Source organism: Notamacropus eugenii, chromosome 3 (genome assembly GCF_028372415.1).
Source record: "Notamacropus eugenii isolate mMacEug1 chromosome 3, mMacEug1.pri_v2, whole genome shotgun sequence".
In the NCBI taxonomy this organism is placed as follows: Eukaryota; Metazoa; Chordata; class Mammalia; order Diprotodontia; family Macropodidae; genus Notamacropus; species Notamacropus eugenii.
Genome location: NC_092874.1, coordinates 66,358,095 through 66,382,546, shown reverse-complemented (window position 1 = coordinate 66,382,546; position 24,452 = coordinate 66,358,095). Strand labels below are relative to the sequence as shown.

At 36.5% G+C, this 24,452-nt stretch overlaps 1 protein-coding gene across 1 annotated transcript in view; it reads right to left on the bottom strand.

Annotated features, from left to right (window-relative positions):
* Window positions 1–24,452, bottom strand: part of GPR158 (G protein-coupled receptor 158) — a 396,975-nt gene that overhangs the window by 24,034 nt on the left and 348,489 nt on the right. Inside the window, exon 7 of the mRNA XM_072651757.1 lies at window positions 11,818–12,056. Coding sequence (XP_072507858.1) covers window positions 11,818–12,056 — 239 coding nt within the window. The remainder of the gene's footprint in view (window positions 1–11,817; window positions 12,057–24,452) is intronic.

Sequence of the window (24,452 nt, the reverse complement as noted above, 5' to 3'; positions counted from 1 at the left end):
TGGATGATAACATGGAACCTTAACTCTAGCCAAATACTGAAGAAAAGAAACCTCACTGAGATTATTCGGTGTGATTTTGTTTGTATCAAGATTATCCTTCACTCTCGGCCAGGGGGTACTCCACTGGGTAGTAGGATCACAAAGGGCTTTCATCATGATGCCACTTCTAACTTCTCCATTTCTTTCAATTTTATCCCAATTTCTCCAGTCATCTAGCCTTGAAACCTCAGTTATATCTGACTCCTTTCTTTTCTTAATACCTACATCCAAAAATTTTTTCCTTTGAAATATGTGCATCTGTTCATTCTTCTCTATTGCTACCACTCCTGATCAACTGATTTTTACCTCTCACTCTATAGAATTCTAGTTGTTCTGCCTAACCCAGCTTTCACCCCTCTAAACTATCCTGCATACAAGCTTAATATGCCTTGCAACATCTCGCAGGTCATCTTCCTTTTCATCTTTCCCTACAGTTTTCACTTCAAATAGGTTAAGTTCTGATTGAGTTCAACTGCTCTGACCTACAACATTTAGTTGACCATACCCTGAGACTGTCCCAGGAAGAAGTATACATGAATCTATATGGCTGATGCAGAGACTTTCTTAGGTTCAAAGTCTCTATAGCTGATTGCCTGGATGACTTGGTCAGATGCAGACTCCTGCCTTGACTTACAATATCTGACTATTTCCTGGATGTTGACTACTTGCCTGAATCTTAATGATCAGATCCATTTTGATCCATTGCTTCTGCATGTCAGCAATTCCTCTTTCTTAATTATTAGGTAAGTAAAGTCATTTCTCCACTATTCCTCATAAGGTTAATGCCTAATTCAAAGATTGCATTTCCATTATCCTCAAACATTTATTTAGTACTTACCATAAACTAGGTGGCCATAGTATATTGGATGATTAAGAGGCTTCAGAGTAGGAAGAACTACATTCAAATCTGCCTCTGACACATCATAGCCATGGGCAAGTCATTTACTCTCTAAGTCTCTCAGACAATTCCCTAAGACTATTTTCAGAGCAAATGCCAATCTGCATTGGTAGAAGGAATTTTGCCATCAAGGAGTTCCCTATACCAATGAAATCATAGGTCATAGTGCAAAAAAGAAATAAAATTGCTGGGCACTGTTCCAAGTCCCCAGAAGCTGGTAAACACTGAAATCCTATTGTGGTATAGAAAATACTGTAATGTGTGGTAGAGTTAAATTTGCAGAATATTTTCAGTGAATTATTGCTGTACTTATCTACAAACTCCTTACACTGAAGATAGACTAAGGAAAATAACCAGTGGGTTATTGACTATTTGACAATGGAGAGCTACTTTTAAAATATACAACAAAAATAAGATTTCTCCTAGTAGTTAAGCTCAACATTAAAATCATTTCATTAGCAACACCAAACAATACATTCCAGCTGAGAAACAATTTATTATTCAAGGTAGCAATTAGATAGACTAAAAGTAATATGTAAAAGTTGTACTTGAGTAAAAATCAGTTTCATATAATTAACTTTAAACTAACACTGCAATTTGTAAAGAAAATATGCAGATGTTACTGAGTTTTGCTATATCATTATGTGGGAGTCAAAATATGTGTTGTGTTTCTGTTTTTTTAAAAAAATATCTTAACATTTTTGGTGTTAAATGATGCTGATGGGTGGTATGGGTACATTGAAAAAGAAAGAAAGAAGTTTATTTTTAAAGATGCAAATGAGGGTATGAGAATACCTCTATGAGGGAGATTTTATTTTTAAACTACAAAGAATCATATGCTATTTTTTTAAAAAAATATTAACCACACCATATTTTGATTTGTTTTTCAATGCCATGAACTGAAATTTGAAGTCATCATGAGATAAATTGTGCCATCAAATTAACATTGTTCTTTGACCTTCCCCATATACTCCAAGTTCATGACCATAGCCATTTTAACAAGGGAGAGAGAGACATTAGATTAGATTAGATTCATTAGAATCAGAAGGAAGTCAGTAGAATCTCCCTATTGGTAGCCCATGCTGCCCTAGCTATGGTACATATGGTGGTGTATTGTTGCATGGTAATTCTTCAAAAGTGAAAGCTCTAATGACATTTATCTCCTTCCTTTCTTTCTCTGAAGTCAGAACACCACCACCTTGACCACCATGTCCCCTCAGACCCTAGGGAAGATAGTCCAGGACTCTGAACCCAAGAGTCTTCCAAATGACAATGTTCTAGCCCAGAGTCCTTAGTCATCACTCTGGGAAGCACAGCTTATAAAATGCAGCCTGCTCCTGCAAGTGAGACAGTCACATTCATTGAAGACACAGAAAAGAAAATTCTTGCCACTGAAGTTCTTTGTACTGTCTAATCATTCAGTATCAGAAACTGGCATGGCTTTATCAGTGGAATGACATGAATGAGACATACTATCATTTACTTTATTAGTTGAGCATTAGGACTATGGAATCAACCCAACTTGTAGCTGAAACCTTCCATGTTTATTCTTTCTCCTATTAGAATGTGAGCTCCTTGAGAGTGGGGAACTGTTTTACTTTCTGATTTCTACCCTAAGAACATTGCTAGTACTTTTCACTTTGGAAGTTCTTAACAAATGCTTGATTCATTCATCCATCCATTCATTCACTCACTTTTTCATCTATTCTCAGCTGATATTCCAAAATAAACTTTAGCTTTGGGACCTTTAGACTTGTTTTGGTGAAGTGGATCAAATGGCTGACCCCAAAGTCATGAAGACTTAAGCTGAAATTCTACCTCTGACTCTTACTAGCTGTGACCTTAGGGAAGTTACTTAACATCTCAGAACCCTGGTTTCCTCACCAGTAAAATAAGGGGATTGGTATAGATGGATATTAAAGTTCCTCCTAATTCTATATCTATGAATCCATAATCCATTCCCTAGGTATTTTAGAGCTGTTACTCCTTTTCCCCTATGTATTTTCCCCTAAGAGGTTATAAATTGGGTAGCTAAGAACTTATTTTTCTAAAAAAGATCCTATACTTCATATGAAAAGTCATCAGACTTTCCTGCTATTGAACATCCAGAAACAGTACTGCGTTATATTTAGAGAGCTAGACACTAAGAGTTAGGAAGACATAGGCCTGAATCCGGCAGTGGGTATTTACTAGTTTATGAACCTGGGTGCATTTTGTAGCTTCTTTCATATTCAGTTTATTCATTTGTAAAGCAGAAGTTAAAAAAAATCTTTGTAAACCTTAAAGTGTTATATAAAAGCCAACCTTTATTATTACCTGTTTTGATACTGTTAAATTTTGAAATGTCACTCTGGTTACTTGTTATATTGCAAACACAATATTTAATAAACACTTTTAAAAGTCTTAAAAACACTAGAGGATTCTCAAAATTTAGCATTCTATTTTAAAATTTCTAACAGTCTCTCTTGTCTTTGTTTCTTTGTCTCTGGCTCTCTCTTGTTCTCACTCTCACTTACTATCCCTTGTGTTTCTCTTTCTCTCTCTCTCCCACCCTTCCCATTCCTACGCATTGTTGTTCAATCATTTTTAAGTGGTGTCTGACTCTTTGTGACCCCATTTGGGGTCTTCTTGACAAAAATACTAGAGTGATTTGCCATTTTTTTCTTCAACTAATTTTACATAGGAGGAACTGAGGCAAACAGGATTAAGTGACTGGCCCAGGGTCACACAGCACACAGTAAGTATCTGAGGTCAGATTTGAATTGAAGGAGATAAGTGTTTCTGGCATATGTATCCATGTACACACAATATATATCTATCTCTGTCTATCTATCTATTTATCTATCTACATGCATAACCACAATCACTCAGATTCTCAGGGTTAGCAAGAACCTTGGAAGTTGTCTAATTTGATCTTTACCTGAACAAAATTTTCCTCTACAATCTCCCTAAAGAACTTTTGTTAATTCTTTGCTTGAAAATTTCAAGTACTAGAGAGTAAACTACCTCCTGGGACAATCCATTCCATTCTTGGAAATGTTTGCTAGATTGTAAACTCCTTGTGGTCAATGACTTGGTTTGGTTTAATCTTTATATTCCCAGTGGATAGTTCAAAATTAAATATTTTTGAATTGAATGAATTTCAAAAGAAGTTAGACGACTATGAAATTATGTGGATGAAAATCCACAGATAAAAATTCATGAAGAGAAATCTAAGTCCTTTGTAGACCAAAATGAATCTATTCCCTCCCAATGCTGATTACATAGTGCTTACTTACATTAAGTTTCATCCTGTCATAACATAGCCTGATCTTCTAAAGTAATTATATTTAAATCTTAGGGAACTGATGCTATTTTGGATTTTCCTTGCATAACCAAGTCTGTTACCTTATTTTTCAGTCACTTTTAAACACTGGCATACCACCTAATTAAATAACTGAGCAAACTGCTTTTTGTGCTTCAAAAATGTGGTATTTGTGGAAGAAGAGAGAGAAGAGTGTCAATATGGGAAGAAAAAGCAAAGATTATGTAGTCTCTATTGGATTTTTGATATGTAATGGAGTTGTCCAAGGAAGCTAATTAGCACTCTTGGATCTGAAGGCAATTTCTATTTGAATTTACTTAAAACATAAAAATGTGCTGATATTCCTAAATGGAGAGGAATCTAAGCCTATGAGCTTGCTTCATTTAATTATCTCTTAGTTTCATCTCTCTCCCTTGTTTATCTTTCTAATTCAACAAATATAGGTGAGTGACAATGGTGGCCTAAGTTCAAACTGCAATTTGTATCCCAAGATCATGAGAAGTACTCACATGTTGGTGAACATCTCACTGCCATAGAGACACTGCAAAGACATTGGCTGTATGAGTAGCGTAAATTTGGGGGTTAGGATACCATTGCTAACCTATCTCAGTGGTCATAATGTTTGGTTTCTTTAAAGAAACACATTTAAAAATTAAAAGATACAAATGCAGCTTAAGAGTTACAGTTATACCAAACCATAAATATCAATATATGTGAAGAGAGATGATTAAATATTTAGTTTCATTTTAAAATAGAAATTGGAATGTTTTTTCTCAGGAGATATGATATCAAGATAGGCCAAAAAGGTCTCAGATCCTTTTTTGTCGTATTTCACTCTACTTATGTCCTTATGGTATTCTAAATCACATTATATTAAATCTATCTTTGTGTCTTAACTCTTCTACAAGACTGTAAGCTCTTTGAGGCTTGAAGTTATGTCTTCATTTTTCTATCTCTTCCCACTCCATGACAATAAATTACACAGTATAGACACTTAACAAATATTTGTTGAGTTAATAAACTCAACAATATGGAACATGGAACGATATGGATGGGACTATCAGGCAACTTATAAGATACAGTAGCATGTTATATATACATGCATACATATATACATACACATACATATATGTATATCATATATATATATTTATATACATATGTACAAGCCAAGATCTGAGAACCAAAGTCTGGGATTCAATCAAAGAACTCATCCCTTCTGGAGAGTTGGACAACTGAAAAAATACCAAAGAGAATTGCTATCTGATGGGTTACTAATACTATCATGATTAAGAGGACCTGTCAGAATTGATCCTGATTTAAAACCAAGAAAGGTTCCTCTCAGTTTGAGAACTACATTCAGAACCATGGACAGATCCAGTTTAGCCTGAATCTAGTACCAAGCAAGCCCAAAATAATCGTGACTTGTGCAGTGTTACACAGGTTATAAAAACCAAGGTTTGAGTTCCAGGTCAACTCCCCTAGCCCCAAAGTCAGTATACTTTTAATTATACAACAATGTTATTTCAAGGTTTCTTTTTTTAAAGCAGAATAGAATGAAGATGACTTCTCTATCAAATTTTATGAGCTCAATTCATTAAAATGGATTTCATAGTCTTACGATTAATAACTTAACTTTACTGAGGCTCTGCTTTTTCATATGTAAAAATTGTATAGTAATGCCTGAACTACCTAACTCTCAATTACAGAACAGTGAGGAAAATACTTTGTAAAACATGAATGCTATACAAAGGTGAGTTACTATTATCAGCTCTACTAATGTTAATTTAAGAGTGACTTCAAATTCTGTTTTGGTCTATAATCATCACAAAGTATGTCATAAAACTTGAATGAAATTCTAAAAATGACACCAATGTAAATATCACTTCATTTAAAAAATGGAACTCAGGTAGAAAGTACTAGGAAGGTTTAAGGTGCTCATGTAATTAGAATACTATGAATATAATATGCTATGGGAAAAGTTTCCCATGGTGCTTCCAAGAGTCTGGGAACTTAAAGGGGGAGTGTGTATCTAGTCACTGAAACATTCCTTTGTATCCACAGTCTTTAGTACAGTGCCTGACACACAGTAGGCACTTAAACATTGATTGATTTGAAACAATTAGGTACATTCTATTTCAAGAGGAAAATGAAAGAAAAGTTTGAGCATATAATCAAGGTCCTCTAGCCAACTGTACCTGCAACTGGTGAACTATACTAATTATGTCAGGAATAAAACTTAACAGCAAGGTCAGACTATACAGAGACTAAAAGCACACTATTAATGAGGCACTTAACCTTTATCTAGTAGTTCTTCAACTGTTTTTTTAACAAAATTGGTGATAAGCATAAATTCACTAACAGTTTATTGTTTATGATGCCAGAAGATGACTAAAGGATTTTTACTTATAGAAACGTATTCCTAGTTAGGTTGCCTTCCATTCAGAATTTTTCCTGTCCTTAACATGTTTTGGTGCTTCATGGAAAGAACTACTTTTTGGAATTGCAAGTATAGAAGTGAATTGTTGAAGTTCAATACCACATAGCACTGAAATATTAATTGTTGACTCCTCAAGAACAATGCCTTCTATAGTATGGCAGCACCCTGAAACTGATAGAGACATCCTTGCAGTTGTAGTATCTTAGATTTAGGGGTGAGATGAGACCTTAAAGGTGACCTTGCTCAACCCCTTTCTTTGACAGATGAAGACATTAAAGCCAAGAGAAGTAAAGTGTGTTGTTTAAGGTCATACATGTAGTAAGTGACAGATCCAAAATTGGAGATTAGGTTCTCTTAATCTTAAAGTCATTAGATAACAATTATCCTATCAATGAAATAATTATTTTATCTAACTTGAAAAGAATTAAGAGTAGTTAGAGAAATATGCCCATAGGAGATAGTTTCACGATATCAAAGAGTAGACAAAGTTGTACATTATAAATTAATTGTGTAACAGCTTGCTGTGCTAATTATTATATGCTTGCTGCTACACACTTTTTTTTCACTAAGCCTCCTAAATATTTGAAGAACTAGAATGATCTATTCTACTCAGTGCATTTCCCAGCTGGTATAATTTATTTTGTACCAAGAATATAAAATGCCCAAGTAATATTATTTTTAAAGAGTTTTCTATCACTTATTTGTACTCAGAATTACAATGACAAGTTTCATCTCTATGTTCTATAAATCTTGGACTGAAAAATGACTATGTAATATTCTTTGTCCAGAATCTCAATTATCTAGGCTGGTCTGGCCACATTTGGAGCAATGTGTTCCCTGTAGGACACCACATTTTAGGATAAACATTGAAAGCCAAAGAGCAAAGGAAGGTGAAGCAGGATGGCGAGAAGCATAAAAGGATAGAGAATGTTCTCCCCAGGAAATCAGGAGCAACAAACCATACCAGGGAAGATTGTTAGCCTCCCAAACTATTAGCCTTAGCTCACTACCTGACTGAAGACATTTGGCAGTATTCTTGTAGCACAGACTGCACGGGAAAATGTTGTGGTAAACATGCTACTTAGGGAACTATGTATACAAGGAACTGAAAAGGGGCATATGCTACATACTAGAAAATGTTAAATTCAAGGGAGCTAAATGGAGCATCATTTGGATGCTATCTTGTTAGAAATGGGGTAAAAATGGAAAGTATAGTGCTACATGAAAGCATATATTACTAGGAGTCAGAGATGGTCTTCAGAAGAGTTAGATGCCTATGAGGAGGACGCCTATGAGGTGTGATGGAAGGGGTGCAGGCAGAGTGCATCCTCAAATAGCTCTCTGCCACTTGCCTCTTCCATTGTCCAAGAAGCCTATATTAAAAGGCAAATAAGCCCCCATCAGAAAACCCATTGCAAGGATTCATTTAATAGCTAGATTAAAGCAAAACCTTGTTAAAGTAGGATAAAATACAGGTATTTGATTTGGCTTGGAGGAGAGTCAGGAGGGGAGACAGAACAAGAGCAAAGACAAACTGTACTTATGGTCCAATTTTACTTTCTTATGTTGGTTTCTTGATTGGCCCAGTTATAAACAGGTTGAAAGTTCTCTGTGGAGGAAAACTGAACCAGCGGAGGACCAGAAAAAGCCACTCACCTCCTTAAAGGAAGATAATAGCCTCTGACTATAGTTTCTTTGGATTCTCAATAACTTTATAAAAATGAAAAATCTTCTCTTATTTCTCTCTTGCTGGTGGCAGAACACCAAGCCTTCTTTGGAGAATTTCATCTCAGAGGGATACAGGTCAGTGAAGATAGTCTTCTTGGTCTTGGGGCTCCTAGAAGGCTCCCCAGATCATGAGCTGCCTGGGAAATGCAGTGGCCCTTCCTTCTGCTTTGCCTTCTGTAGCAGAGCTGCCTTTAGGTCTCTTGGAGGGTCCCCAGGGACAGGTGCAATGCCAAGACAATCTTATGGACAAGTGACTAGGTGCTAGTTCTGTCCCTCACTGTGGCTCAAGAAGATCAGTCAAGTTTGCACTGACTTCAGATTATGCTTATATGAAATTAGCTTCTCCTTCATCCTCACAGCAGATCCCTACTCCAAGCACTTACGGATTTCTGGCTACCTTCTTGTAGTAATAGTAACAACATTTATATAGCACTTTATAAAATGTTTTACACATGCTATCACATTTGATCCTTATAACAACACTATGGTGTTATTATTATATCCATTTCATAGATGAGAAAACTGAGACTGAGAGGGGTTAAGTGACTTGCCTAGGATAGCACAGCTACTAAGTGTCTAAGGAAGGATGCTAACTTCCTGATTCTCAAGTCCAGTTCTTTCCTTTAGGCTTCCTAGTTACCATTTTATTCATTTCTGGACTAGATGGAACTGATTCCTGTTGTTTACCTTTAGTTTTCTTGATCATGGCTTCAACTACTGCCCTTTTAAATTGCTAGCAAGTTTGTTGGAAGGTTTGGAATTTCCCAGATCATTTCACTTCAGCATCTTAACTAGGAGCCCCCAACAACCTTCTCATGAAGCCTTCTTGGCCCATTGCATCCCATACTGATGATGCTGCATTTTGTGCTAGCATTGTACTGAAAGTCAGTACCATGTCAAACAGCCTTTAATTAAACTCTACTTTTTTTACCTATTGCTATTTTTCTCCATAATTATAAGTGCCTTGTCAATAGTGAATATGTACACACACACACACACACACACACACACACACATTCCTCATAGCACCTAGGACAGTGTTAGATATATAGTAGGTTCTCAATAAATCCTGATGATTAATCAATCAGTATCTATTAATTGAATAATTAGTGTTCCTAATTTAATTGATGAATAGAATATTATTTATTTATAGCTTTTAAAACTATCCTAATGGTTACTTTAAAAATTATTGTCTCAATTGCATTCTTTCTAATGGGTCAGAAATCTATTGTCTCTCACATTGCTGCATATTATATAAATATAGATGCATCTCACTTTATGCCCTTTGAAAACTTAGCTCTTCAGTATTTCTCTAATTCAGAATGTCATTCACTGTTGGTTCCATCCCATGTCTTTTCCCCTGGTGCGGAGGGGAGTTTAAAAGACTCTTAAGAAACAATCAAATTCTAAGCTAGCTGCATCAAGCCTCAGATCAGGGCTACCTTGTATTACAATTCTTTCCTAATTCCCCAAGTGTTAATAATCTTACCTTCCCAAGTTATACTCTATGTATCTTACATTTTATCAATATACATATTCTTTCCCCTTACTAGAAATATAGGACTACTTCATCTCTTCTTTTATCTTAGAATTACCCTCCTCCCATACCTAGTATAGCTCCTTGCCCATAGTAGCTGCTCAATTGAATTTAAATTTTAGTAATATGTTACATGATAGAAGCTGTTCCTCAAAATGACCCAGAGTATATTTCCAAGATACTTTACATAATTAAAATCTCTAAGGAATTTTTAAAAATGTAATATACACAGGTTATGTCTCCTCTCCAATGTACCCTCAGTCCCCCTGATTTTCAGAACTCTGTGATAACAGAAAGAAAAAGAAAGGTAATATAGAGTCAAGGGTGCCTAGGACTGGTCAGTCAGTTATGATTTGTAGGTCACTTCTAGAAAGGAAAAACAGTTGCTTTTCTATGGAATATCAAATTAAGACATTGGTTAGCATATAGTAAAGTACTCTCCATTCAATGTACATTTGTCAATAAACGTAGGAGGGAAAATTACAGAGAAAGTCAGTTTTATGCTTTACACAACCATGCCCTCCTCAAAGGAAGACTTTCTTTATACCACCCTCTATCATAGAAAGAAATAATAAAATTCATAATTTTCTTTCATTCTTTGTGGTGCTTCTGGACACATAAAATTAAATAAGTCCAATATCTGATAGCAATAATATCCAATCTGTGACTTTCCTAGGTCCCTAAAATTTCTTTTCTGCATTTTCATAAATCTGGTAATGCCTGAACAATCTGTATGTACATTTCCACCTCAAACCAGCACATTAAATGTAAATGATTCTCTTTCAAGTTCTGTTCCCCTCTCCCTCAACCATCCACAGGTGCTTACGGCAAGTAGTACGACCTTGTTGTTTGGTAGGGAACCTCAGAGAGTCGCTAATGAGGGATCTTTACAATTCAATATTGGTCAAGCAGAAATTTAGCAAAAAGTTTCTCTTCTTTCATACTAAGTTGGATGATAAGATCTTTTGCTTGAAAGACCATAATAGTGAACAATAATCATTAGAAAAATACTAACATGGTCCACTTCTCTTTTCACTCAACAGATAAAGCTGAGGGCATGCTACAGGCTATCTATTTATCCAAACAAAGTAGTTTTCCTCTGTAACACCATTCAGATAGCTCTTCTAAGTTAAGGGGCAGTGTAAAAAGGGAAAGCCTCCATTGTTATAAACTGGAAGTTTAAAGATCACTACATAAGTGCTTTCATTCTTCCAAGTCTTCCTTCCCAATTGATTTGACTCTACCATCCCCCACCTTAGAAATGCTATTAGGATTTTATTGTAGGGAGAGGGGTTCAGAGAATTGATTTATTTATTTATCTTTTGGGAGGAGGAATCAGGGTTAAGTGACTTGCCAAAGGTCACACAGCTAGTAAAGTGTCTGAGGCTGGATTTGAATTTAGATCCTCCTGACTCCAGGGTTGGTGCTCTTTCCACTGTGCCACCTAGCTGCCCCCAGATTTCAATGATGTTGAGTGCTCTAAGCTCTCATTTGTACAATGCAGAGCAGAAACTTTTCAGTAACTTATAACCATAATGATAATTATGCTAGAGTGTACATGTCAAACGCAGAACTTGAACTCTTCTCTTCCTAACTGAGGCCATCTTCCCATACATTATATCATACTGTATAACTTTAAAGATAAAGGCTTTTATCCTTTCACATTATTTTAATTTCTACCATTTTTATAATGAGATCTCCCTAAATTCTCAATGTGAAAGAATTACTCAATGTAAAGTATTTACTTATGAAACTTCATTAACTCTGAGATCATATTTCTTAAGATTCCCAAGTAAGTCATCTTTCATCTTTTGTAAAAGAAAAAAGGGGAGGGGAGGATATAAAGAAATAATCAGAAAGCAGTTACATACCAATTGCTGTCATGTAATCCCAGCGGTCTATGAGGCACATGTTAAAGATGAGGTGGTCTGATGTTCGCCCCTGTCCAATGAGTGAGATGTGCCTCTCCAAATTTTGGCAGACAGCTGAGGTCCAACCAATGAGAAACCAGAATACTATCAGGAGAATTACTGCCAGCATCCTCATGACTCGGCCACCCGTCATATAGGGGATACGTTGAGCTGTTCGGGAAAGGAAAACCTTCAAAACCCTGAAAAAGCAAATGATAGCAACGTTACAAGGTAACCTGAGCAAAAAATGAAGAAATTGCATGGTACATAGTCTTTCTAGAGCAAACTGGGACTATGAAATTTACAGTGGAGAGAGATCCTAGAGATCTAACTCCTTTCTGTTACACAGGAGAAAATTGAGACCAAGAGGCCAATCGACTTGCTCAACTAACTGATAAAGAGCAAAGTCAGAGTTCAACCTAGGGTTCTCTATTTCCAAATCTAGTACTGTTCCTACTAGATGTTTGGCTACTTCAAAAACCAAGGACCGCCTCTTCTGAAGTTTGCTGTTGCTGCTTTGTAATGCAAGTAAGATAAAATGTTAAGATTTGGATATCCCTTATTACATTTCATTCTAATTTATTTTCTAATAATGAAATAGGCTATCTGGTGGGGAACTTTTTCAAATGTCACAGATTCCCTTTAGAATGTTTTCTTTGGGGGGGGGGGAACAATACCAGGAACTTAGACAAATATGAAGGCAATTATTGATAGTTAGACAAATCTAGTCTTTTATGTTTGGGATACTTTAAACAATGGAATATCACTTTCTTGAATTTTTCTCATGCACACAATTATATGCTGCCCCTAGTCTTTTGGTCCCATTTTCAATGCAGTGGTAGTACATTGAGAGCTTTCTGAAACTCATTCACAAATCCTCCTTCAAGAGCACTTAACATTATTGCCAAAAACAATTATGAAAACAGTCAATGGTCTATTTAAACACTAGCTTTACATAATAGACTATAGCATTAAGAAGCTACACTGAGTCAGCACACAGATAATTGGGTCTTTTTTTCTGGGAAAAGTTCTTCATTCAGTTTAAGGAATGATTTGATTATGTTACCAAAAGACTCATCAGGAGCCTTCATTCAAAAAGCGTCAAGTCTCATTTCCCAGATGTCATTATTTCTTTAGTCCCATTTAGGACAATAACATAGGTCCTTAGTCTAGCTGTTCTGCCTCCTAAACACATCAGATCTATGAGTCACAACAAGCCAACCTGCCTCTCTTTCCCAAGAGACTCAGCCAGATACCTTGCAATGCTCACTTTGAGGAGTGAAACCACAGAGAAATCAGGTTAAAAGAGACGAGGAGGATCTGGAGGCACTTTACAATTAAAACATTTGAAGTGCTAACAAGGTTATGTTTATCCACTACCAGCAAATTAATAGATTGTGCCTTTGTTAGCTCTACTCTACTCAACTCAATGGTGTATTTATATGGTGGCTGTGGGCCATGAAGACATGGATATTATCTCATCAAAGTGGTATTTGTCAAGTCTAAGAATGTAATATATTGTTTGTCACTTCTATATTCCTAATTCATTTTGTGGAATAATGAAGTAATTAATTATAACTACCATCTTACATGTATCAATATATTATTTATTCTTTAGCTAAAAAAGGGTGTTTGAAGTTCAAAGTTACTGAATGATTAAAGGGGACATTGGTCCTTCTCAAAACTGTCTTAACATTTTGTACCTCTGAGGCAGTTATCACACTCTACTTTGTAGTGATTTCTTTGTGTGTATTTTTCTTATTATTCTTACTAGACCATGAAAGCCCCTGAAAACTGTACTTCATGGGAGCAACACCCAGGGAACCATCATATCCCCCAAGTTTTCTCTTCTTTAGGTTAAATGTCCCTAATTCCTTCAACTGATTCTCCTTGCGCATGGCATGAACTGTGGATACTTTACCACCCTCATTACTCTCTATGGCCCCTCTCAGGTTTATCAATGTCTTTTCAAAATGTGGTGCCCCAAATGAAAACAGTAGGCCAAAGGTAGTCTGACCAGGGCAGAGTAGCAACCAATTAAATATTTCTTAAATACCTACTATATTCTCAACACTAGTCTAAATACTATGGAGGAAGTGCAGAATAATAAGCATTATACATGCTCCTTGCCTTCAAAGAACTTACAATCTAGTTAGGGGGTGAAAAGAGTGACACAGATGAAATAACTGGCAGGAAAAGGAGGGAGAAGTGTGGAAGATGAAAGACTTCTCAGTTCTGGTATCCAACATTGCACAGAGAAAGGAGCAATAGAACCTCTCTGACTCTTCCAAACACAACAGTGTCAGATCTATCAGCATATAAAGCAAATGCACAGGGATGGATGTCAGGGATGCAGGACTGCTGCCTTCAGTGATGGAATAACCAAAATATTGCCAAGAAGCAGTTGGCACATCTCACACAGTTAGAACAAGGACTCTAGCGATAGTTTTGCCACAAACTAGAGATGTGAATCAGTGAATTCAGAGAAGGAACCCTAAAAAAAAGTCTAGTCTGACCCTTTTATTGAACAAAGAGGAACAGTAGACCTGTGTTGTCTCCAGAATGACAGGAGGAGTCAGTAACACATGTGGAAATACAATTGAAGTTTTGAGACTTCTAGTCTAGAACTATTTCCTTTACCCACAACGCTTAAGGGCACAGAGGCTCAGTTTCCTTACCCGTAATAAAAGAAAACCTGCCCTGCTTATGTCATGAGACTGATGGGATAATCAAATGGATTAGTATCACAGTATTTGAGTTGGAAAAGGACTTTAGATATCATCCAGTCCAATTTCTTCATTTTGTAGTTGAAAAAAACAGAATCAGAGAGAGGAAGTAATTGTGCTGAAAGACACATTAAGTGATGGAGCCAGGTTTTGAACCCAGATCTTCTGAACCTTTTAACTCTAAGTCAAATATTCCTCTCTTTATATAGGTCTTCATGAAATTAAGTAGAAATCTATAAAATATGAAAATGTAAGATATTATCTCCAAAATGGTTTGGGGGTTATATCAGTAATTCATTTCCAGTGCTCTCACTGTTCTACGCAGACTATAATATAAGATGTTCTTTTAATATCTAATCTCAGTTTTGTATTCCTAAAAGCTACTACAGTGCCTTGAACATAAATACTGTTTAATAAACATTTTTAATTAAAAAATCATTGGTTACAGTGTTTTGGAAGATTTGGATAATTCTTGTATATGTTTGCTTTAACCTTTAAAAAAATTCTCTTATTTCTTCATATTTATCCCCAGGGGGTGCTGTTGGCCCTCTCTGTCATTGCTCTAGTCCTTCATGTCTATGGACTCCCTCTACCATTTCTCTCACCTTCCCTTGCAAAGCAGTTGCCATTTATGCTCTACTTTCATTTTTCCCTTCCTTTTTCAATTGCTTGCCCAGACTCATATCTGTTTTGATGGGCCTCTCAATCATGGGAGTAGAAGAGGCTGGACCTCCACAAAGAATCATAAATCAGCTCTTGAAGGAACCTAAATGTAGACAAGTAATTGGACCCCAGAAAAGGTCAACTGAATTGTGCAAGGTCTCTGCCCTCCAAAATTCCCTCTCACTTTTCTGATTTCATTAAGATATTATATTTGACTGATCCCTCAAGTGGGCTTCTCCTTACCTACCTAACAGCTCTGAGATCTACTAATGCAGAGGGTGGTACCTGTTGCCTTACCCAGCTGATTTTGCCCATTGCTTAAATTTTTCAGACAAAAAATTGTGATTTGTGGTATGTCTTTGTGAACATAACAGGGTTTGAAAAAGAACAAATATTTATTTCCTCACTTTTCTATTTCCCTTCAGCACAAAATAAGTTGCAGCTTTCTTTCCCTTTTCCAATCTCATAACATCTACAAAACTATACTCATTTCCTCTCACAAAATCCCCAGAAAGTCCATAGTCATAAATGGCTAGGGCTTTCATATTTACATCTGCAATATTTTCTGTATGTAAATCACTACTAGCAAAGACTGGAGCCTCTCCTCCCCTCCCCACCCCCAAGCTTTCTCATATTTTGAAACTCATCATCTTTCCCTAACTCTTTCATAGAGAATTTGCCACACACATTGGAGGCCCTCCTCTTGTTGTTTTAATATTAAATGTGTAACAGCACAATGCCTTGGCCATCCATCAATTTCCATTCTCCCAACCTGTCAGTCTGATCTTAAGAGTCTTTGTCTATAAAGTCCCTTTCAGTTCTGAGATATTGTGATTCCTGAATGATTTTTTAAAAATATTATTTTAATTGTCCCTCAGATTAAAAATAAACCTTCTGACTGGAATTTAAAGTCCATTAAAATTTGGCTGCAGCCTACCTTTCTAAATTGACTTCATATTACTCTCTCTTATATATTTGCAGTTCTAGTCAAATTGGGTTATATGCAGCTTCCCCACTATGATCATTGATCTCTCACTGCCAGATCTTTGCAACAGCACCTATAAACAGATCATGCCTAGAACACTGTCCTTCCTTATCTTGATCTTTTGGAATCCTTAACACTCTTCAAAGCATTGGTGCTACCTCCTACATGAGGATTTTTTCTTATCCTATCCTTTGAAATTAATTTTTACCTTGTACATCTTTTTTTTTTTAATTGACTTGTATTTGAACACATTTTTTTTCCCCCAAGTAGAGTGTAATCTTCTTGAAGGTAGGGATTATTTTGTTTTTTGCCTTCAAATCTTCAGCATTTAGCACAGTGCCTTGTACACAGAAGAACTTAATAATTGTTTATTGAATTGAAGGGATTTAAAATTTTGGAATACTATTTGGAAGCCTATCTGGGCAAGTGATTTGCCCACAGTGGCACAGCTAGTGAGTGTCTGAGGCCAGACTTGAACTCAGGAAAATGAATCTTCCCAAGTCCAGGTCCAGCACTATCCACTATACACCTATCCGCTCTTGCGTTTAATCATAAAAGCTAACATTTCCATAGTGCTTTAAGGTATGCCAAGCATTGACAAAGAGTGTTTCATGTTGTTCTCATAACAGTCCCAGGAAATAGGTGCTATTATTCTTCTCACCTTGCAGAGGAGGAAACTGAGGTTAGGTGACTTGCCTAGGGTCACACACCTAGTAAGTATATGATGCTGGATTTGAACCCATCCTTTCTGGATTTCAGGTCTAGTTATCGACACATTGTGCCACCTAGTTTTCTCACAATAATGCCTGTTGAATGTTTAATGAAAGGAAATATTTAGCAAATCCATTATTTCATAGTTCATAGAATGTTACATGTTACATATGCAAAGGAGATTACGTTAGAAGAATTTCCTAGTTCTGCATTTTGCTCTACCAAACCAGCACTTCTTTGAAATAGAAAAATAATGGATTTTAAAAGATTTTTTTATATTCTCCACATCAGTCTATTATTTGTTTGACTATATGTGTGTATTCTGTCAAAAATTGTGATAGTCTATTATATTACCCACTTCATGTTTTTATTAAGGACAATTCCATCAATGTGTGCATGGACCAGAGAAGATATTAGGAATATAGATTTAGAGGTGTAAGACACCTCAGAGGTCAGGTATTCAAGCTAATTCATTTTATGGTTGAAGAACTGGAAATCTAGAATGGTCACCTGACTTGCCCAGGGTCATGCAGACACAGATTGTAAGTAGGGAGCTCAATCAATAAGGAGATATTAGTGATAAAGAAGACCTATAATTATACTTTCTATGCTGGTGATTTTCCCACGATTTTCTTTAAACAGGAGATTTTTAAGTTGATTGAATTTGTCTCCAGTGTCAAGTCAAAATATATTATTTTAAAAGTCAAGCAAAAATACTGGCTTTTAGAATCTTCTTCTCTAAGATATATAGAAAATCAATCCTATAGTAATGCCTCTAAAAGTCTGTCACTTCCAGTATAACCATCTGTCTTTATTTTTCTGAGGTCCAGTCTTTCAGACCAACTTCATCTTAGGGAGGATACCCCTTCCTACTTTCTAACATAATGTATCAGGGCCTGAAGTGCCAGAGTCCAAATGTGCTAGACTTCTAACATCATAGATGATTAGAATAGTTGTACTATCCATACCTAGCATGCCTTATTTCATAGTTTAGAATTAAATGAGACGTGGAAAGTTATCTAATCCAAACCCAACATTTACAGATGGTGGGACCTGAAGCAAAAAAAAAAAGGTTAATTAATCTGCCTAAGGTCACAGAGTTAGCTAGGACTTGAACGCACATGCTCTGCTCCATACCCAGTGTTCTCTTCCAAGCTGCCTTCTGTATTGGACTGTTACTTATTCTTCCTCTTTAGAATTTCCTCCTTAATTAACACAACACTGCAGACAGGAAACTCTATCTTTACCTCTTCTTTATCTCTCTATTATTCTTAATCCCATCATCACTTAGCAGTTTACAAAATAGAGTCCCCGGTAATGAAACTCAATGCAATGATCTCCATTTCCTTACAAAAACAACTCTTGGTCTGAAAGAGAGTGGGACTGATTAGGTACTTGATGGATTAGATCTCAAAGAGCAGCCCACTCAAACAGTCTTGATCCAAGTAATTCAGAGAAAATAAATAAATAAATCTCCAGCATCTAATATCTTTGCCAACTGGGCCTCATACAACCAGACCAAAGCTGGCATAAGCAAGTATGTTATCTATTTTATACTAAGTCATTACCTGGACATTTTGGTTCTATACATTTACTTTTCTTCACGACTTGTTAGGTTAGTCTTGGTTAATTAATTAAATTATACCAGGTCAACATTTAAATAGGGAAAGTGTTTGGCTTTATAATCTTACCTGAGTGATTTGGGGTAGAGAGAACTTAAAATTTTTTATTTGTATCAGGGGTTTTTTAATCAAGGTCCATCAGCTTGGTTTTCTTGTTTAAAATTTGGCAGCTGTCATTGATTTCCTTTGTAATATGATATATTTTCTTTTAATTCACTTAAGAACATTCTGAGTCAGGTTTCACCAGACTGTCAAAGGGGTCCATTAAAAAAAAGATTAAGAATTCATAATATCTTCAGTGAAAATGTAATTACTAGCAACAGCTCTTATTGGATAGTATGTTAGTGGACAAGGTTTGGGAGGTGAGTGTAGGAAGGAGAGAGATACAAAGACATAATCTATAATTTGTGACTTCAGGAGATATGCTCTACGTGGGGTGATAGATAACACACGCCCAAGTAATTATGACATAAAGTAATACAGGGGACAAGAGTAGTACAGGTAGTGCTAGCAAAACACACTGGAAAGAAATGGCCCTTCTGGTTGTCTTTCATTTCTTTTTTGTACATAGTTCATAATTTTATACATAGTTCATAAATGTTTCATTCGTTCATTCATTCAATGAAGGGAATTCACTTTAGGAAATTTCTAAGATTTGAAAAATTCCAGGTTTTCCCTCCTCTCTAACAGTCTTTAACCAGCTGCTACCAGACAACTCATCAGGGACAGCTCTCTAAAGAACTATTTGAGATGTCAGGAAGATCTCATGATCACTCATTGTATATATCTAATATGAATGTAGACAAAGCTGTCTAAGGTTTCCAGCTGCTTTCTTGACTGGGCTCAGCCACAGTTAGGTAAATTAGTATACACTAAGGCAGAGGGGGAACATAGTTAATGAAATAAATATTAAGGGTTTATTCATTTATCTTCTAAAGAGAAGAAGAACAATAAGGATTTACTATTTTTATTCTTTGATCCCATCAGAGCATGAACTGAATCAATTCCCTCCAAGTAAGAGGTATCAGAATAGTTTCTGAAAAGAAGCGGGCCTAGGAGAACTGTATCATCCAGCAGATCAAGGAAATCCTTGGCATGAAATAGTATTCCCCATAGATCTATTAAGGAGAGGGGAAAAGGAATAAGCATTTAAGGGTCTACTCTGTGCCAGGCATTGTGCTAAGCATTTTATAAATGTTATCTCATTTGATTTTCACAACTACCCTATCAGGAATGTGCCCTTAGTATTACCTCCATTTTGTGGTAAAGGAAACTGAAGAAGATGGAAGTCATGTAACCTGCCCAGGGTAACACAGACAGTAAGCATGTGAGTCTGGAGTTGAACTCGGGTCTTTCTGACTCCAGGCCCAGCATTCTATCCATAGAACCACCTAGCCTTCTCTATTATATCTATTTATTCTAAAATTCTATTTAGTTCATTAAATAATAATTAGAAAGAATAAGTGAAAAATAAGTGAAAAAAATACTGAACTTGGACCATAAGAAAGATCACAGAATCAGGTATGGGGGTGGGGGGAGGAAATCTAAGAAGTCATATACTTAGGCAGCCATTTACCAAGTGTTTACTCTGTGCCAGATGCTGTAAAGTGTCAGAGATACAAGGAAAGACAGCAACAGCCTCTGCCCTCAAGGACTATATATTCTTTTTCCCCGCTTATTTATTTTTAGTTTTCAACATTCACTTCCACAAGATTTTGAGTTCCAAATTTTCTCCCCATCTCTCCTCTCCCTTCCCCAAGACCGTGTGCACTCTGATTACCCCTTCCCCGAGTTTGTCCTCCCTTCTGTCAGCCCCACCCCTTCCCTTATCCCCTATCCTATTTTCTTTAGGACAAGATTGATTTCTATACCCTATTGCCTACATGTTTTATTTCCCAGTTGCATGTAAAAACAATTTTTAACATTCGTTTTTAAAACACTGAGTTCCAACTACTATTCCTCCCTCTCTCCCCACTCATCCCCATTGAAAAGGTAAGTAATTTGAGATAGGTTATACATGCGTAGTCATGCAAAACACTTCTATAATAGTCATGCTATGTAAGACTAACTATATTTCCCTCCATTATATCCTGTCCCCCATTTATTCTATTCTCTCTTTTGACCCTATCCCTGTTCAAAAGTATTTACTTCTAATTACCCCTTCCTCCCATTTGTCCTCCCTTCTATCAACCCCACTCCCACTTACCTCCTTTCCCTCTACTTTCCTGTAGGGTTAGATAGATTTTCATACCCAGCTAAGTGTGCATGTTATTCCCTCTGTGAACCAAATCTGATAAGAGTAAGGTTCACTCTCTCTTACCTCCTCACTCTACCTCTACATCATAAAAACTTTTTCTTGCCTCTTTTATGTGAGAGATAATTTACCCCGTTCTATCTCTCCCTTTCTCCTCCCAATATATTCCTCTCTCACCTCTTAATTTTGTTTTTTTACATATCATCCCTTCATATTCCACTCACCCTATGCCCTCTGTCTGTATGTAATCTCTCCAACTACCATAATACTGAGAAAACTCTCAAGGGTTGAAAATAATATCTTTCCATGCAGGAATGTAAACAGTTCAACTTTAGTAAGTCTCTTAAGAATTCTCTTTCCTGTTTACCTTTTCATGCTTCTCTTGACTTGTATTTGAAGGTCAAATTTTCTATTCAATCCAGTCTTTTCATCAAGAATGCTTGAAAATCTTCTGTTTCATTGAATGACCATTTTCCCCCTGAAGTATTATACTCAGTTTTGCTGGGTAGGTGATTCTTGGTTTTAATCCTAGCTCCTTTGACCTCTGGAATATCACATTCCAAGCCCTCTGATCTCTTAATGTAAAAGCTACTAGATCTTGTGTTATCCTTATTGTGTTTCCACAATACTTGAATTGTTTCCTTCTGGCTGCTCGCAATACTTTATCCTTGACCTGAGAACTCAGAAATTTGGTTAAAAAATTCGTAGGAGTCTTCTTTTTGGGATCTCTTTCAGGAAATGATCAGTGGATTCCTTCAATATCTATTTTACCCTCTGGTTCTAGAATAGCATGGTAGTTTTTCTTGATAATGTCAAGGCTTTTTTTGATCATGGCTTTCAGGAATCCAATAATTTTTAAATTGTCTCTCCTGGATCTATTTTTCAGTTGTTTTTCCAATGAGGTATTTCACTTTGTCTTTTATTTTTTCATTATCTTGGTCTTGTTTTATAGTTTCTTGATTTTTCATAAAGTCATTAGCTTCCATCTGGTCATTCTAATCTTTAAGGAATTATTTTCTTCACTGAGCTTTTGGACCTCCTTTTCCACCTGGACAAGTCTGCTTTTTAAGGTATTCTTCTCTTTATTGGCTTTTCGGATCTCTTTTGTCATTTGGGCTAGTCTATTTTTTAAGTTGTTATTTTCTTCAGTATTTTTGGGTCCCTTTTAGCAAACAGTTGACTCAGTTTTCATGATTTTTTTGTATCACTCTCATTTCTCTTCCCAATTTTTCCTCTACTTCTCTTACTTGATTTTCAAAATCCTTTTTGAGCTCTTCTGTGTTCTGAGACAATTTATATTTTTCTTGGAGTCTCTGGATATAGGAGTTTTGACTATTGCTTTCTTCTGTTTGTATATTTTGATCTTCCATGTCACCAAAGTAAGATTCTATAGTCTGATTCTTTTTCTGGTTTTTGCTCATTTCCCCAGACATTTACTAGACTTTTGAGTTCTTTGTCAAGGTATTTCTCTTTTTCCAGTGGGGATGGGAGGATATACTATCAGCTGCTCAATTCCCCCCACAATCTTCTGACTTAGTTCTCCAGAAACAGCTGCTGCTGTTTCCCCTGCCACTGCTGCTGGAGTTGCTGCTGCTGCTGCAGCTGCCATGGGCTCCTCTGCCTCCTCCACCACCCTGGGGCTGGGGCCGGGGCTGGGGTGGGACCACACTACTCTCTCACACAAGTCTGATCAGTTTTTTCCACGGACTTTCCAAAGTGTCCTTTGCTTTTGGGGTTGAGAAGTCTGGAAACTGCCACCACTGCCAGTGATTCAGCCCCCTGAGCCCTGCTCAAGCCCCATCTATGCCTGCACAGCCCATGCTGGACTGTGCTCTGCTCCCAACCCAGTGTGATAGATGCTTCCCATCAACTTTTCAGCCTGTCCTGGGCTGGAGATTCCCATTAAAGCATCATTCTGCAGCTCCAGAATTTGTTTCAAATCATTTTTACAGATATTTGGGGGATTCTGGAGGAGAATTTAAGCAAGCCCCTCTTTTACTCTACCATCTTGGCTCTACCTCTGAGGACCATGCATTCTAAAAGGGAAAAGAGCATTTAAATAACAGTGTACATAAAACTGGAGCATAAGCTGAAAAGAGAAAGTATGAGCAGCTGGGAGGATTAGGAAAGTCCTCTTGCCAAAGGTGGGATTTGAGCTAGTGTCAAAGGAAGTCTACCCTCCTTATTATAAAGATGAGGAAATAAAGAAGTTAAAGTGATTTGTCCATGATCACATGGGTGACTTGTGACAAAACCTAGTTTTGGGTCCTGTGGTTCCAAGCTCATCTAGTTTCTAGTGCGCAATGGCACTTTGCCAATTGGAATCATAAGAACTGAGTCTGATGCTCTTTTCTCTGGGACTTTGGGCAAGTCATCTACCCTTAATGTATTCCACTTTCCTCAACTATGAAAGGGAAAGGTTATACCATATACTAACATAAGACCAAAATGAATACATGATTTAGATATAAATGGTGAAATGATAAGCAAATTGGAGGAGCATGGAAATTTTTTCTGTCAGTTTTATAGATAAGGGAAAAATCTAGGATCAAACAAGAGACAGAGAGCATTACAGGATATAAAATTGATAATTTTGATCACATCAGATTAAATAGTTTTTGAACAAACAAACCAACATATCCAAGATTAGAAGGAAATCAGGAAAAAATTATAGCAAATTTCTCTGACAAAGGCTTCCTGTCTCAAATATATAGAGAAGTGAGTCAATTTATAATGTCATTCCTCAGTTGATAAATGATCAAAGGATATGAATTGGCAATTTTCAGAAGAAGAAACCAAAGTTATCTATTTTGTTCTTGTTGTTCAGTCATTTAGTCATGTCCAATTGTTCATGACCCTATGGAGTCACAGTGAGCCCTTTTGTTATCAGTATCTCCTGAAGTCTGTCCAACCCTATATGCATGGCTTCTATGACAGTTTCTGTCTGTCTTATCCTCTGCCATCCCTTTTACCTTTAATCTTTCTCAATACCAGGGTCTTTTCCAATGAGTCCTGGCTTTTCACCATGTGGTCAATATATTTAAAATTCAGCTTCAGTATTTGTTCTTCCAGTAAATAGTCTCAATTAATTTCTTTAAGTATTGACTGATTTGATCTCCTTGTTGTCCAAGGGATTCCTAAACTTCAACACTACAATTTGAGAGCATTGATTTTGCAGTGCTCAGCTTTCCTTATAGTCCAACTCTCACAACTATATCTTGCTACTGGGAAAACCAAAGCTTTGACTTATATGGACCTTTGTTGGCAAAATTATATTGTCTAGATTTTCCATAGTTTCCATTCCAAGAAGCAAGACTTTTTAATTCATGGCTGTAGTCACCATCTGCAGTGATCTTTGAACCTAAGAATATAAAATCTGAGACTGCTTCCATTTCTTCTCCCTATATTTGCCAGGAAGTGATGGAATCAGCTGCCAAGATCTTAGTTGCTTTTTTTTAAGCTAAGTCAGATTAAGTCAGATTTTATACTCTCTTCTTTCATTCTCATCAAGACACTTCTTAATTCTTCTTCACTTTTTGACATCAGAGTGGTATCATCTGCTTATCTAAAATTGTTGATATTTCTCCTGGTAACTTTTATTCTGACTTTTGCATCATTCATTCTGATTTTTTTGT